The sequence below is a fragment of the Antedon mediterranea genome, chromosome 1 (assembly GCF_964355755.1).
Source record: "Antedon mediterranea chromosome 1, ecAntMedi1.1, whole genome shotgun sequence".
In the NCBI taxonomy this organism is placed as follows: domain Eukaryota; kingdom Metazoa; phylum Echinodermata; class Crinoidea; order Comatulida; family Antedonidae; genus Antedon; species Antedon mediterranea.
This window is the reverse complement of record NC_092670.1, coordinates 34,230,512-34,246,439: the sequence shown is the minus strand read 5'-3', so window position 1 is coordinate 34,246,439 and position 15,928 is coordinate 34,230,512. Positions and strand designations below refer to the sequence as shown.

General features: G+C 33.6%; 1 protein-coding gene and 1 pseudogene across 2 annotated transcripts; both read right to left on the bottom strand.

Moving 5' to 3' along the window:
- Positions 1 to 165: 165 nt before the first annotated feature.
- Positions 166 to 7,964, bottom strand: LOC140055173 (tRNA (guanine(10)-N(2))-methyltransferase homolog). 2 transcript variants are annotated; one of them, XM_072101376.1, is made up of 11 exons: positions 7,852 to 7,964; positions 7,177 to 7,242; positions 6,194 to 6,442; positions 5,508 to 5,645; positions 4,363 to 4,519; positions 3,508 to 3,621; positions 3,090 to 3,221; positions 2,652 to 2,721; positions 2,348 to 2,479; positions 1,312 to 1,432; positions 166 to 843 (listed from the first exon to the last, which is right to left on the bottom strand). In XM_072101376.1, the coding sequence occupies exons 1-11, from the start codon at positions 7,960 to 7,962 to the stop codon at positions 688 to 690; spliced, it is 1,446 nt and encodes a 481-aa protein (XP_071957477.1). In that variant the 5' UTR covers positions 7,963 to 7,964; the 3' UTR covers positions 166 to 687. The 2 variants fall into 2 exon arrangements, with proteins under 2 accessions (XP_071957477.1, XP_071956876.1); XM_072100775.1 differs by having other exon boundaries at positions 7,840 to 7,963.
- Positions 7,965 to 8,631: 667 nt separating this feature from the next.
- Positions 8,632 to 12,280, bottom strand: LOC140044494 (cathepsin B-like; annotated as a pseudogene).
- Between the last annotated feature and the right edge of the window lie 3,648 nt (positions 12,281 to 15,928).

The following is a 15,928-nucleotide window of genomic DNA, read 5'->3' as shown; positions in this document are numbered from 1 at the left end:
ACGTGTATTCTTTCTGAAAAGAACTGTTGGGTTACTCGACGTTTCGATCAATATACTTTGATCGTCCTCAACAATAGAAATTATAGCTGAATGTAGAGAATAAAAAAAAAAGACATTTCAAAAGATGGTGGATACTAAAGTAGGTGGAAATTTAAATCAATTCAGTAAAAATAGAAATACTGGTGGAAATTTTAGTTGTTTTTCTTCTATCATAACTGTACAGTATGTTGTGAATTGTATAATAAATAAAACTATACAGATACACAACAGAACATATTTCCTAAAAGTACAACACTTTTGGTGTTTGTGATATATTTGTGAATCCAGTATTGTTTATATCATACATTTTGATTCACTGATTTCAATTAATCAAGGGTGAATCTACATCTATACATATCATCAATTTTTTGTGACCTAAAAATGATTCTGCTTTTAATATCCAATACCAGATTTTCTTTAAATTTCTCTAACGCGTATGAATCTATTTTTTCATTTGAATGGCGAGAAATTTGAAAAGTGAAATCCAGGCTACTGTACCGTAGATTGCTTGCTGACAAAGGCACACGTACATTCTTCGATACATAACAGGTTTCAATGTACCGGTTTATAGCACTACTCATCAATTATCCCATAATTCAACATGCAAACATGATTTTGTTTTAATTTTATTCACAAAAATCATGAGTTTCATGATACATGCGCGGTTGATTTTCCTTTGCCGTGGTTTTCCATTTTTTCCAATTTACGTTTTTGCTTTTCTTCAGTTGTGATAAATACTTTACTACGAATTCCATTGTGGTTTTGATAAATGTCTTCTCTCATCTCGGCGGTATCTTCACATTCCTACAAAAGCAAAAATAGTAATCATTTACAATACTTAAAACCAAAAACAGCTAAAAACAATGGAACTTTGTCTAAAAATTTAATTTGAAAATCTATATTGTAATAGCACTAACCCCAAAATTTGTTACTGTATATCCTAATAGCCAATTTACACAGAGTGCACAGGCGGTTTCTGCTTTCCGGATAAATACAGAATCTACATGTTTTTTTTTCTGCTTACTGTTAACGCTCGTATGTAAATTGGCCTTAAACCACATGACCAAAACTATGCTATTTATATGGGGCAATTTCCTATTAGCCCTTTGACCAAAGAGTGGTCATTATATATTCAATAATTAGGTGTACACTATTAGTAATGATAAATGCATCAAATATTTTTTTTGCTTTAACGATATCAAAATTTATTGACTTAAATAAACAAAAATTTATGGCAGTGAAATTTATCTTGGTACACTAGTGTTTACTTACATACGCATGCCTTGTTTTTATCATTGTTATGAGCCGCCTTCCTATCGTCGATGACAAAGGTTGCTCACTGTTGGAGACTAACGTTAAACATGGATGTCTGGGTATGTGGTCATCAGTGTACCTTCATTTAAACAAAAGAAAACAATAAATTATATAATATATGAAAGAAATAGATTGAACATGGAATTAGGGAAGAAGATTGAAAATTGGGATAGAAGGAAGTTATGAAGGTAAAAAAGAGGAAGGAAAAGGACAGCTATGCTTGATAGATTCTTATTGCATAGTCTTTCAATGGGAATACAGTAAATTTTCCCAATACCAGACTTTGAGGCCCAAAAGGTCCCAAATTCATTTTTTAATATTAAATACAAGACTTTCCAGAAAACCAGACATTCGGCCAGCACAAAGGTGTCTTGGGAGAGTTGACCATATATTCAAAGCCTATGAACACTTTTCAACTAAATGGTACAGTATATAAATGGTAATATATTGCTCAAACCCAAAGATAAATTACTTCACAAATGGCAATGCTGTTTGTATCGGTGGTTAGAATGGAGATACAAATAAAGCAAGGGCTAAATTAAAAAGTAAGAAAGAATATGAAAAGCCTTCAGATATAAATATTGTTCAAAATTCCCAGACTAACGTACTACATGCTCTATTCTAGCAACAAAGAACGTACAACACAATAATCTCCTGTTCGTCTGAACCGCGAAACATTTTCGAAAGGCATTGTAGGATAGAAGAGCGCTAATGGGTCGCGCCATTGTGAGCAATGGAGTAGTGCGCCCTCAACATGTTAGAAACGCAAAATCTTTGCTATACTGTAGAGGAGATAGGATAACCGACATGACAGGGCATACAAAAGCTGTAATTCTAGTTGTGAGAGGGTGTTGTGAATGGGGAAATGAGGGTGGGCAGTGTGACCATACAACCCTATACTTCCGATACAGTGTTTTGAATGCAAATTGACAGAAATGAGATTCTTGTGTTTTAGGTTCTTTGGTAATATGTCAGATATAATCTGAATACTTACTCTGGTCTATGAGTTGGTAACCAGTATACAAGAGATCCATTTAGGCGGAGATATCGAGCAGAAAAATTAAGCAGATCGGTGAAAATATCAGCCAGACTGTAGCTTCGAGAAGACGGTATGTGGCCATCAAGGCTTTAAAGTAAAATAAGTATTGTCATACTCTAATGCTCTTTCAGTTATTGTCATGCTACAATGCTCAATCATAAAGTGTAAATATGTTTTATGAAAGTGATTGGTCATAATATAAGCTTATAGCTTCACAATGACCTGATAACATCAAGCAAAGTCAACTATATATACTCACTGTTCTTCTTCAATTTTAGCTTCTTTTTTGGATCCAATTTTTCTGGTAGACTCCCTAATTCCATATGGAGCTAAAGTATATATAAAAGTAAATATGAATGGAAAAATCTTGAAAATCAATACTTTTCTGGTTGTGTAACCACGGAGGAATTATTTTGTGGTAAAATGTGGTTGGTGGTAATACAATGGTTGAATTAATACCACCACCGACGTTTTACCACAGTCAACAACATACTATCACCAGATCATCAATAAATAGATTTAACATGACTGCCATGATGTGAGTGGCTGAATGGTTAAAACAGTGGAACCGAAATGTATTGCCAAATGGCATGAGTTCAAGGCTCACTCATGCCATGGTTTTGGTGGTAGAACAAGTCTTCTTGGATAAGGACTATAAACAGTAGGTCCAGTATACACAATAATCATCTTAACTTACGATCTGTAATGATGGCATCAAACATTGGTTGTTCTCTCCAGACATTGCAGGAGAAGTCTGCCATCAGTACATCAATGTATGAATGTTCCAGTCCATACTGTCGAAGATTTGCTCTTATATTTTCATCTTTGCCTACAAGTATACAACCACAAAAACAAATCACAATAAATATTTTATTGCTAGAGGGGTGGGGGCTGTGAGTAATATTTTTGTTTACAAAGGCAGCTACATACAAAGGTTTGCAAAAAGATTTCATGAACTAGGCGAATTTGGCATATTTATCATTATGTGCACTGCTGGTCTTTAGATTCAAAAGGGTACTTAGGCAAGGGTTTGTTCAAACCCTACATGTATACCCTCTGGCAACAGGCTTGATATTGCACAACACATTATTCACTGACCTGACCTCTCTACTGACCTCTATATATCTGGTTTGTCCTACTTGACTTTCCGCATCCATGTATGGTTTCATAGTTGATATCAGCACCCATCACATACGCACCAAAATGAGCGGCACTTATCAGAAGGCTTCCTGATCAAAAAGCATTATAAACCGGATTAAATGATTATCCAGACTATTTTCGAAACACCGACGCAGCATTACATTTTTAAAAATCTTTGAATGAACTAGTGAAGACTACTTTTGTGCCCATACAGGAGTTTGCAATGGTTCGCTCAATGGTTCTTGTGGTAGAACGAGTCTTCTCGGATAAGGACTATAACCTGTAGGTCTATTGACACATCTAACTCAGGTGCATTTTAAAGAACCTAGTAAGTCATTTGAGATGAGTAGGGGTTACCCCAGTGTACTAGTATGTCACAGCCACTGATCTTAACTGGGCCCTCAGGGAGACCAGCCTTTGACTGAAGAGGTCATCCAGTTAAATAAATAATAACAACAAACATTTTTATTCATAGAGTCTCATTTTACCTAGAGTATAGGAAAATGGCAATTTCATATTTAAAACTAAATGAATGCCAAGGTTGGTATAAAGACACTCCGTATTTGGAAGATGGATCAATTTTTAGAGTTACTTAATTTTTAACTTTTGTGTGGCAATTAAGAATTTGTTCATGTAGAGCATCTTGTGTATATGTTTGTCTTGTGAACAGGATTGCCACCTTTAAGAAGGATAGTGAATGAATTCCCTTATGGTTACCGTTATCCTTGACAATTTGCCTAAATATATAAAAACGTACAAACAAACATAACTCAAGCGATTACAGTAGATATTTACATTGCTTCCAAGTCAAGTTTTATTTTTTAACTTACCTGTACCCACAAAGGGATCAAAAACAAAACTATTTGGTGTTATTCTAGCCTGGTTTGCCATGATGAATGATAAGGCTGCATCCATGCTTGTGTTTCCTATAAAATGCCTTTTCTTTACTGAATACGTATCTGCTAGCTTACGTTGACCATCACATATCTTTACAGTAAAATACATATTTGAAATTACATTCATTTTTTCAATGGACCCAGAAACAGGTGAAGAACAATGGAGACACAATTAGTGTAATAACATTTATGAGGTGATAAAATAGACATATATATATATACAGTAGTTAATATACAATTATTACTTAATAATTTTGGTTTTGTTTTTTTTATGTTCTGGTAGCTACAGACATAAATTCCATGTGATTCCATTGGGTTATTTACGGAATACCGTATTTATCTTTTCCCTTCAATATTTCTTCCATCATTTATATTATACTGTGTATTTTTTGTGCAGATATTTAGCATATTGTAAATTAATGTAAACTACTGTTATTGAAAAGTGTCATTCAGTATAAAGACAGAATATATAAAAATAAATATCATTATTAATGTAATATCTATACTGAAATCTGAGCAGCAAATAAAAAACAAAGTTAAAATATGGCACACTGTATAGAACTGGACTATAAGAAAGGAAAAAACACCTCTATCAGGTATATCTTCATAATTCTATAAATATCATTATTAATGTAATATCTATACTGAAATCTGAGCAGCAAATAAAAAACAAAGTTAAAATATGGCACACTGTATAGAATTGGACTATAAGAAGGAAAAAACTCCTCTATCAGGTATACTGTATCTTCATAATTCTATAAATATCATTATTAATGTAATATCTATACTGAAATCTGAGCAGCAAATAAAAAACAAAGTTAAAATATGGCACACTGTATAGAATTGGACTATAAGAAAGGAAAAAACACCTCTATCAGGTATATCTTCATAATTCTATAAATATCATTATTAATGTAATATCTATACTGAAATCTGAGCAGCAAATAAAAAACAAAGTTAAAATATGGCACACTGTATAGAATTGGACTATAAGAAGGAAAAAACACCTCTATCAGGTATATCTTCATTATTCTATTCTATCCTTCAAATATTTCAATAAAAACATGCATTCCTCTTACCCATCTTCCAAAGTACACACTATAAGGTTCGTCTGGAGCAGTGTTAGGATTAATTCCATAATCTTCATATAGGAAAAACATATTGTCTGGATTTGTTAAGTTAACTGGTCCTTTGAAGTTAAGATGTTTTACAACGTCCTATGGGAAAAAATAATGTAACTAATTAATTATGCATAATTAAATAGATTTCTCGGTCAATCATGTTTATTGGTTGGTGCATTTTATAATTTTCTTTTTACTTAAATATTTTATACATTTAGGAGAGCACTTCTAATTTTTTAACATTGGTGGTCCAAAGAGATGGCAAAATCATCATACTACAGTATTATATATTTATCCATAATCACATATATTTTGGAAATGGCATGGATGATTTGTTTCACGCTTCTCCAATCTCTATGAACAAGGATCAGGCATTGTCTTTTGAAAATAATAGGTGTGCTACAAATTATACTCCTCAATACATTCAGGGATGCTGTAGGTGTGCTGTTTGTATTTTAGTGTGTAGAAGTTTATCAAATTTAAGTGTGTTGTAAATCGCACTCCACAAGGGCAGTTTAGGAGTGTGTTAGGTGAGTGATCGAACTTACTCACCTCAAAAGAAAAGGATTGAAGGATTCTTATATTATTAATATCGATGATCCAGAAGTCTTGTTTTTATATTTAAAAAAAAACATCATATTTACCTGAATTATTGATAACTTTTTTTCACCAGTAAGTGTTTTACCAAAAGTGTGAACTCTTAGACAAAAACTTTGATCTTCTCCGCTGAAAAAAGAGGACCGCTCCTTTGGGAAATCCCTTAATTTATCATAAACTTCTTGCCTCGAGTTTCCTCTCGCCCATAATTCAATAATTGATTTTGCTAAAATACACCGTCCCATAATCTTTACGGCACATTCCTCCGAGGGTAGTTGGACAACCAGAAATGGCGACTAAAATAAGACAAATATGTGTTTAATAATACTGAAATACTGCCTGAGCCAGAGTCTCGTTTTATGACACTGACTATATAACAATATGTAGACCTTGTTTTTTTATGTTGGTTGGTTTACTGAAAAACTCATAAAAATGTTTTTTGCAATAGTACACCTAATGATAGCTTAATTTAAAGGACTATATTGTGATAGTGTAATTTTAATTTAATCAGGCCCTGCCAAGTGCAACCACTATATATATATATACAGTATATATATATATATAAATCATACTGTAAATTATAGAAACAGTGCTCATATTCGGAACATGATCTCATAATCGCGTCGAGCATAGCTCATTGGCGAAAGTTCCATATTTTTTAGTTGTATGAAAAAATGTCTCTGGCTGGATTCGAACCTGCAACCTCTCGCTTACAGGGCGAGTATCATACCACTAGACCACAGAGCCATGTATGGTATTATCACAGATTTTCACCCACCAGATACATTCTCTCATATATATATATATATATATTTTAAATTTTCAGGCTGTAAATTATACACAAAATAGGATAGGCCTAGAGCTAATTGCATTTTCATCAATAAAATAAGTAAATATAAGAAACGTTGTCTTAAAAATTATTAAATATCCAAGAATGTTATACCATATTTTTAGAACATTATATTAATGGTATTACAGTACAATAAAGTGTAAGGTTTGGGAATTACTGTACAATATATAGCAACCTTACAGTGTTGTTATGTTTTTCAATCATTTCCATTTTAATTCCATGAATTCCTACAAGTGACTGCAATTCCTGCAATATAAAAAATAGTAATGTTATTTAGTACATATCTATACATACTGTACACACATACATACAATATATTATAAACAAGTGATTGTTTGTACCTGGATCCCTCAAACGTCTATACAATAATTTGTAAAAAAGAAGAAAGGAAAGGAAGGGATACATAAGCTTTTTAGCTTGTTAACTGAATGTTGATCTACTCTTAGAGATATTATAATTCACTATAATATCTCTATGTATGATCTACTGACACTGTACAGCACAGTCAACTGTGTGTGTAAATTTAAATTAATTATAAAGTAGAACTTAGCCTCTACCCACCGGCCTACCAGGAGAGAGAGGGAGTGTTGGCGTACAATTAAAAAAGGCCTCCTCCAGCTGCTCCTTCCTCCCACCCGGCCCTAACTTGGCCTAGGCCCCTAGGCCTAGTTAGTATAGTAGGCTTAAGCCAGGCCTATATAAATAGGCCTAGGCTAGCTACAGTAGCTAGCCTACTACCCTAGAGACTCTTTAGAGAGGGCCTAACTAGTAGGCCTACCTTTAGTAATTAAAACCTCGCGTAGGCCTACAATTTAAATATATGTTATTCCTAAAATGAAATACATTGAAACTAACTGGTACTCGAAATTCTACATGTTCTTGAGCGAATAAAAACAAATAATCCTTCATTATCGATGGTGTCTTTCCCATCATCTTCAAAACATTTGCTGTACTGCGCGCAGCCATGTTGTATATGCTACCCTCTGTTGTCGAATCTCTCTTAGCCTAAATGTTCCAGTTTCTATTCGGATTGGGCGAAACAAAGCAGAGGGGCGATGATCACTTGCTAGAAGAGTTAGATCGCGGCATACAATTGGTTGAATGTTTTTTCGCGAAAAAAGGCCGACACGAGATGGGATGCTAGCTATCGCAATTTCAGATTTATATTGTAAATTCCCTTGGCTAAGTATTAAATTATGATAAAATGCTTGTGCAATGCAACAATCTAAAACATTTGGCAGTGTGGTTGGCATAGATCACCACTCAAGCTGAAGTTAGTAGGCCTACTAGTAAAAGTACTGCAAGTACACTTCAGCCAGTTTTTTTCTTAGAGGCTAGGCCTACAAACATTTTTATATATTTTCAGTAAAAACTTACTACTCATACTGTAAGAGTTGCAACAGGCAGTTGGTTGTGAGAGGGAGACATTGGGTTGTGTGCAATTCAGTGATATACTTCATAGGTCTGTTTTTTTAAATTTCGCTTATATGCTCATCACATGGACCATGGTTGATGTAAATTCAAAGTTTAGAAAGCCCATAGCCAGTGGAAAGTTTAGGTTTTCTTGTCTTTTTCAAACTAGAAATAAGCAACAAAAAACACCCACCCCTGTTCAAATTCCGGCAGCAGACTGGCTTAAAAAAATCAACATTCTTCTTGAGCCATAACATAAAAAGTACAGAAACACCAGGTCATAGGTCATAGTTTATTGCAAGTACTGTGCCTTTCTTGCTAATTAATATTTATCACCATCACCAATTTAATTTATGATCTATGATTTATTTCTAATATTACAAAATATAAAAAGACTTCTATTGACTAGTGGGACATCTTCATTTGTTTTTTTTATGTAATTACACAAAATAAATTGCATTTAAATAAGCTGAATTAAGTTTTTCTTCAATCTTGCACTACTCGTCATCGCATTGATGATCCTAAAATGAGAAGAATAAACATTTTTGGAAAAAAGGCAAAATTTTGTGCATTATACATTATAATTGGTTAAGCAGTGCAACATAAAAGTCCGGGGAGTGAAGGTTGAGAGATGACAATGGCATGGCAGCTGTAAACTACTTTTTGACAGGCGTATTAATATATATCAGTGCTCCCAGGTTAAAAATTCTGTTTGGTTTACGAGCCTACTACTATTATATACTCACTACAATTAAGGCAGTTTAGGAATTCCAGCATTTATATCACTCTCTATTCCACATTCATTAGTGCCACGAACAATCTTGAAAAAGCCTAAAATGTAAAGAAAAATAAAACCACATATGATAAGAGATGTACTCTATGTAAAAAAAAAAGAAGAGAGTAATGCAATAAAAGAAATGAAATAAGTACCATTATCACCCCAGTCTGGATTCCAGGAGTTGGCAACAAGGAATTAGATAACTATTTAACAAACAATATTCTTACAGTATACAGTATGAGATACATGAGAATCAATCTGTAGGAATTGTTATTTAAACTGAAGATTTGGGATATGATAGAAAGAAGATATCCAAATCGGTAGCCTATAATACTAATAGCCTCAAGTACAATGATAATGGATGGACATCATATAGGTTTACCAGAAATGTCTATTATTTGACATAGGGGGCACTATATAAGCATGGACATAGATGGAATAGGCAGTATAAACATTTTTTGCTAAGTCTGCTTGTGAGGCGCAAATGTCTTGTGGACCTGAAGCCATTGGTTTCAACACTATTGAAATCTATGATTTTGATGGTTATGTTAAGTTATATTTAGGAAATATAGGTCGCCTATCTCAATAATGAATCTTTATTATTATTCAAGATTTCTGCCCAATACTTGGAGTAATAACAATTTCGCTACCAGAATATAGACTACTTATAATGGTCTTTTGTTACAGATGTACTTCAGATTGAATGCTTACCTGATTTGTAGTTTGGAAAATCTGCATACACAGTGAAGTCTCCTTCTACTGGTCCATTGGTCATTATCTCCGTCATAATTTGTTGTACTCCAGAAACTTGATAGGCTGTAGCACCTTTAGGCGATAAAGAAATGTTTTTAAGCAGATTTATAAATAGATAGAAAGCCACGCATTTAACAAAATGTTCATACTTGCTTGCCAACTGACAACACATAAATATTTTATTGTGCAGTACTTACCAAATTTCTTATCATCATTGTACTTGACAGAGTAGCCATTCTCACAAGACCTGGAACACTCAGGAGTTGGTAAGATACCGCCACATGGATGAAACTTTCCAAAGACATGATGGTCACATGATGGAATGAGGTATGGCTGACAGCCTTGACTGGTGTTGTAATTACCCCCCGTTACAATTCCGTAATTTTTCCAGTAGTTCCAGGCTTCAGGTGGATATCCACCATCGCATCTGTAATTGAAATTAGATCACTAGGTAATGTTTGAATAAATTTCTGAGACTTTCTACCGAGTGTTACGCAGTAAAACATTTTATTTTAATTCACACTCAAAAATCTTTGAATAAATGTAAATTTTTAAGAAATACCAATAAACAATAATAAATAATCAGTTTGAGATTTATAGTTATGTTATACTGAATCGTGGAATTCAATGCAATGTATTGTATTGTCTCACTTTATTTAACCTTTGGTAAGCAGACTTAATGAAAAATAAAAACAATGTTTTCTTGTTTGTTCCAAAAAAGGTGAATTTCAATCTAATTTAATCTATCTAAACTTTCTAAAAGTGTAAGTGTAAAGATTAAACCAGTGGCAAGCTGTAATCAACCTACCCAAAACCGCAGCTGCTACAGCAGGTTATCAGAAATTTACTCTTCCTCCCGAGTGGATACAGTACCTATCAGACATTGATTCAACTGCGCCGAATGCCTACAACAATCAACAAACATTTAATAATGATTATATTATCATAATACTGTAGTTAATTATGTGTACAAAGGTTCGTTGTACTTTAGTCCACAAGTAATTTTAATCTAGGAAATACGTACATTGAATGCGTAAATATTAGTGTTCAAAATTGTTTAAGGTTTAAGTTTAATTTAAGTAATAACAATGGCTATAGGTAGATTTATGATTGTATAATAAACTTGTATGTCTTGTGAACGAGATATTTAGACAAAATGCTAAGGGTTGTTTCATGTATAGCTCATTCGTCTACGAATCCAACTACTCTTCACTCCGTCCCTTCACACCTCTCCCACTCTTCCTTATCCATAGCACTGACCCAGCTAGATCCACATGAGCCCACATCGCGAACTTCCTTGATAGTTGGGCAATTAGACCACTTGGTTCGGCTGTCAAAGTTTTCTGGTAGATCACCAACAATAAAAGATTTCCTGGGCAGCTTCATGCTTTCAGGAACCGGTAGAGCTCCCAGTATTCCCTTGATTTGCTTTATTGTCATGCCTTCAAAATTCCTGTTGTGGCCAGCCTGTAAAAGATTATAACACCATATCCTCGGGTATAATACCACTTTGGATCTAATCCTACCTCCTACTTTATGTCCTAACAGGCATATCCCAGGGTATAGTCATCCCAGTATTGATTTTTGGTCTTGATGTACAGTAGGCCTCTCTCCGAGTCAGCTCAGATGAGTTTTACAAGAAATGTTTACCAATAATTTTTTGATTTTAATAACATTTAAAGTTTAAATATATTTATTTTACTTATTTATATTATTAATTTAAAGCAAATAATATAAATTATGTAAAATTAACAATCTGTTACTGTATATGTAACTGTGAAAGTACATAAAAAATAAAATGACAAAAATAAAAAGACTGTATATATATATATATTAGTTTTTTTTTTAATGGTTTTCCAATTTTCGATGTGTGGGTTTAGGAGTGTAAAAGCTTTGTACAATGAGATGATATTATTGAATCAAATTTGGATAATTTAAAAATATTTGTTGAATTCAGGATATAAAGTGAGTTCTGAACTTGTTTCATTTAAAATAGCACTATTTGCCACTGAAATGTTGTCATACGACATAATGAAGATATTTTCAATGAGTATATAGCATCGAAAAATATATAGGGAAACAGAGCCAACATTTAGGTAGAACTCCTATTAAGGGGACACATTTGGAAAGTGCCTCTTAATATATTTCTCTGTATTAATTGGTATACTTACTTTCCAAGTAGTGTTGATATAGTTGATGTAATTCACCATATCTTTCGACAATGGTTTTAAGCCATACAAGGTTTTGGCTTGAACCATGCCTAAGCAGGCTACAGCAATGAAAATCACAATCTTCATTTTTTATCTGTTGAGCAAAATAGAAATTATTTAAAATAATACAATGTTTAGCTACACTGAAAGCCCACTTCTTAGATCAATTCACTTTCACGATGAACTACCGTACAAGAATTTCAGAATAGTAAAAAGTCGACATGTGAAAGTGGTCGAAACAAAATAGACTGAACAAGTCGAGTGTAGTTTTTTGAGCGACTAGCAGCGATCAGTTTGATGTTATTTGTAGACAAAATAAGTGCCCATAGGATTGATTCTATACAACTACGATTCCAGAAGTGCATGTGGAAAGATAACCATGACTAGTTACAATCAGTCCCAGTGTCGACATAAGCACTTCAGTTCTGTTCAGTTGCTAATCAGTTTCTCTTGCACAACTAGTTCTTTTCAGTTGTGTTTTATTTAGTTGCATCATGGAGAAATAATTCTCCATGGTTGAGTTAAGTTCTATGTTGTTATAAGCACTGATTAGCCCTAAGTATGGAGACAGGTTTCCATAAAATACCAGAAGTTGATTTTGTTACAAAACCAATGACAACATATCATATTATTGTAAACCGTACCAAACACACGCACGTCACTGTCTGACCAGGAAAAGAATGTTTTTATTGTTTATATTATTTTTTTGCACAAGAATTACTTTTCCTTGCCATCGATTGGTAGGTAACAGCAGCTTTGATTTCATAACGCATCGCCTCATTTGAGGCTCCAGGGGGTGGATTTGAGTCGTCAGTAAGGTTAGGATTGAACCCCGGACCTTGGGATTGGAAGGCAAGCACGTTAACGACCAAACTACAGCTCCACTGACTACTAAAGTAACGCAAAGTATTAGTATAAATCAAAAATGTTTGTGCCGGCTATATGTCAAAGGTCAATTAGGAGTTTATTGACAGTTTATGATTTTTATTACATATTAGAACAAATATAAACATATATACTTTACGAGTAATTTGAGACCCGGACAATTATCACAAAGTCTTAACTTTGACCATATATTGACCTTAGTTTTGGCCCGTCGTACTGACAAAGAATCCCAATTTGTTCAGCCAACAGCAACAAATTGATTTGTATTGATATAAGGAAGCAAAAAAAACATTGTTAACATAATTTGCTACCTAGAGAAGGGTGCAGGTAAACCCTTTCTGGCAGCCAGATTCTGGCTCCCCAACTAAACACTTTACTATAGAACTTTATAAACTACAATAAAGAAGCCTGTCTAATGGATGGATGTTTCAATAGACAATCTTCATACACAGTCAACTTTTCCCCTTCTTTACATGCCACTTTTCTCAATGCTCACTTTTCTTCAACCACAAGCAGCAGTGGAATTAATTTTCTTACATACAAAACAAAGGAAGCCTGAACTGACACATACCGATGTTTCACCAACAAAAAGAAAACTCAACTGTGAAATGCCGAGTCGCGGTGCTATGCGCTATATAACGTTGAGATAGATGACCGTTTGACCTTCTGGAAATATGAATATGCAATTAACTATCTCTGCTCATGTAGTATAATAATTGTGTGCAGTTATCGCAACGAACTATCACTTATGCCATCCTTCTATATTTAAATTAATTTCGAATGGAAAATACATTAATTTTAATTGATTATATCTATAGGTAAATCATTCATCTATATATAAATTTACGTAAAGGACAAAATTCGGTAAATCGTGCGTTATTTCTAAAATGTTTACTTGTAGTATACAAAGTTGGTTAGAATCTCGGTACTGATTTTAACCACCTGATGTAACCCTGTTTACTAATTAAATTGAGTTAGATAATTAGTTATTGACAATTAAAACGAATTTAGGTTAAACGATTTGCCCCAAACAGGGATGTTTTCCGATCGTGATATACACTGTCTAATGGATGTCCTCTTGAAAAATACCTGCACACAATAATACGAGGATGCTTCGCATTTTCCTATCTCCTCCTACGATAATTGATTTTAATAGCTGAAAACCGGTTGAACAGCTCAAGTACAGTGTCATAATGTTGAAGACAGGCCGATTTTCTTAAAAAATACTATTTTGATAGATTTAATATACGTTTATACAAATGTATTGATTTGCGATGAATGAAACATTCCAATCTCTCAGACTCCCAGTTTCTAGGTAAATTTATGGGCCCTTGGAGAATAAACTTAAAACTGAGATAAAGTGTTACAATACTTTCACAATATTGTAAATACGTATTAACCATTTTTGATCGCCATTTGAATCGAAATTTTCTGAATGAATAAACACATACAAAGAACATTGTGACTGTGGGTAGGCTCTAGGCCTACTGCTGGATACAAAACACATAATATAATAATTAAAAACTTAATTACTGACAGTTGCTTCTCAACGTTTGTATTAATTATTAATTATAAAAAATGTAAACGTTGTAGTGGTGTATCGTTACATGTACTTTACTAATTCAAGCAACTATGACAGACAACAGATAACAAAGTATTATATCGCAAATGTTTTACTGTGTGGATAAAGAATATATTTAAATAAAATTGTTCCTCTTTGTACCCATATTCTTCCCCCATCCTTCAACCCTAACGTTATATGCAAAACACAAATTGTGGAATAAAAAATTTGGATTTGGAATTTTCTCTTTAGGAAGTAAATACCAGGGTGCTAATTTTAGGTGACTATATAATTCATCGTGTCTATTTATTCGTTCCTGTAAACGACAATTCATTAGTCATGCGGTACGTACATTAACAAAAACTCAGTTTTTTACGCTGAAATGACCTGTGTATTCGAGAACCATCTGTGGTCATGACCATCTAGTACAATTAATTATCAGTAATATACAATTTTATTAATGTTAGGGATATACATTAAAGTAAATATTTTGCTGTTAATACTACTTAAATTTAATTAGGGCCTAAAGCCCTATTAATCTCTATTATATATTGTACTAGGGCCAGTGTCCTACATAGGCCTACGGTAATTTTAACCATGGAGAAATAAGTTACCTTATTTCTCCATGGCCTAAAATTGAATAAATGGATGAATGATTCGTACTAGTAAAGGAAATGTATTGGAATCCTATTGGATAGTAGTAGGACCAAGGACCTATAATTATATAAATTATAGGTCCATGGTAGGACCATGCCCATTTCCATTGCAGTAATACATAAAGTTGAGCCACCCGAGATTATAGAATGTTATGTCCTACCATATTTATTTCAATACATTTTGTAAATCTGTCAATAAAAATGCTATAATATGTTACTGTAGGCCTACTTCTGATACGGTTCTGTTTCAAAGAATCTATCTAAATCAGCATCATTAGGCCTACCTGAGCCTTAAGAGCATCCTACTGAGGATATTATGATGAATTTGTCGATCACTTTATTCTTAATGTTAACACTAACGAAACCGTGTACAGTATCAAGTATCATTTTATTTGTATTGTATTGACCGTGACAAAAAATGGTTAGGGCGATGATCACTTTGCTAGTGGAACAGTTAGAACGCGGCATACAATTGTTTGAATGTTTTTTGCGAGAAAGGCCGACGCGAGATGAAACGGGACCGATGAAGCAGGCTTATCGCAAAGCTGCTTACTAAGTATTACATTATGATAAAACTCTTGTGAAATGTAACAATCTAATACATTGCATTAGACGTACATGGTGACAGGACGTTTTGCCGAACGCCACTTCGCCAACAGACGATTAAAGAAATAAG

What these genes read in the sequence shown, in the direction of transcription:
- LOC140055173 (XM_072100775.1), bottom strand. Translation starts at nt 7,962, where the DNA reads ATGGCTGCGCGCAGTACAGCAAATGTTTTGAAGATGATGGGAAAGACA. An exon ending in TTGAAAAACATAACAACACT is followed by an intron (nt 6,443 to 7,176) that starts GTAAGGTTGCTA and finishes GTCTTATTTTAG; the next exon opens with TCGCCATTTCTGGTTGTCCA. An exon ending in TTACCAACTCATAGACCAGA is followed by an intron (nt 1,433 to 2,347) that starts GTAAGTATTCAG and finishes GTTTAAATGAAG; the next exon opens with GTACACTGATGACCACATAC.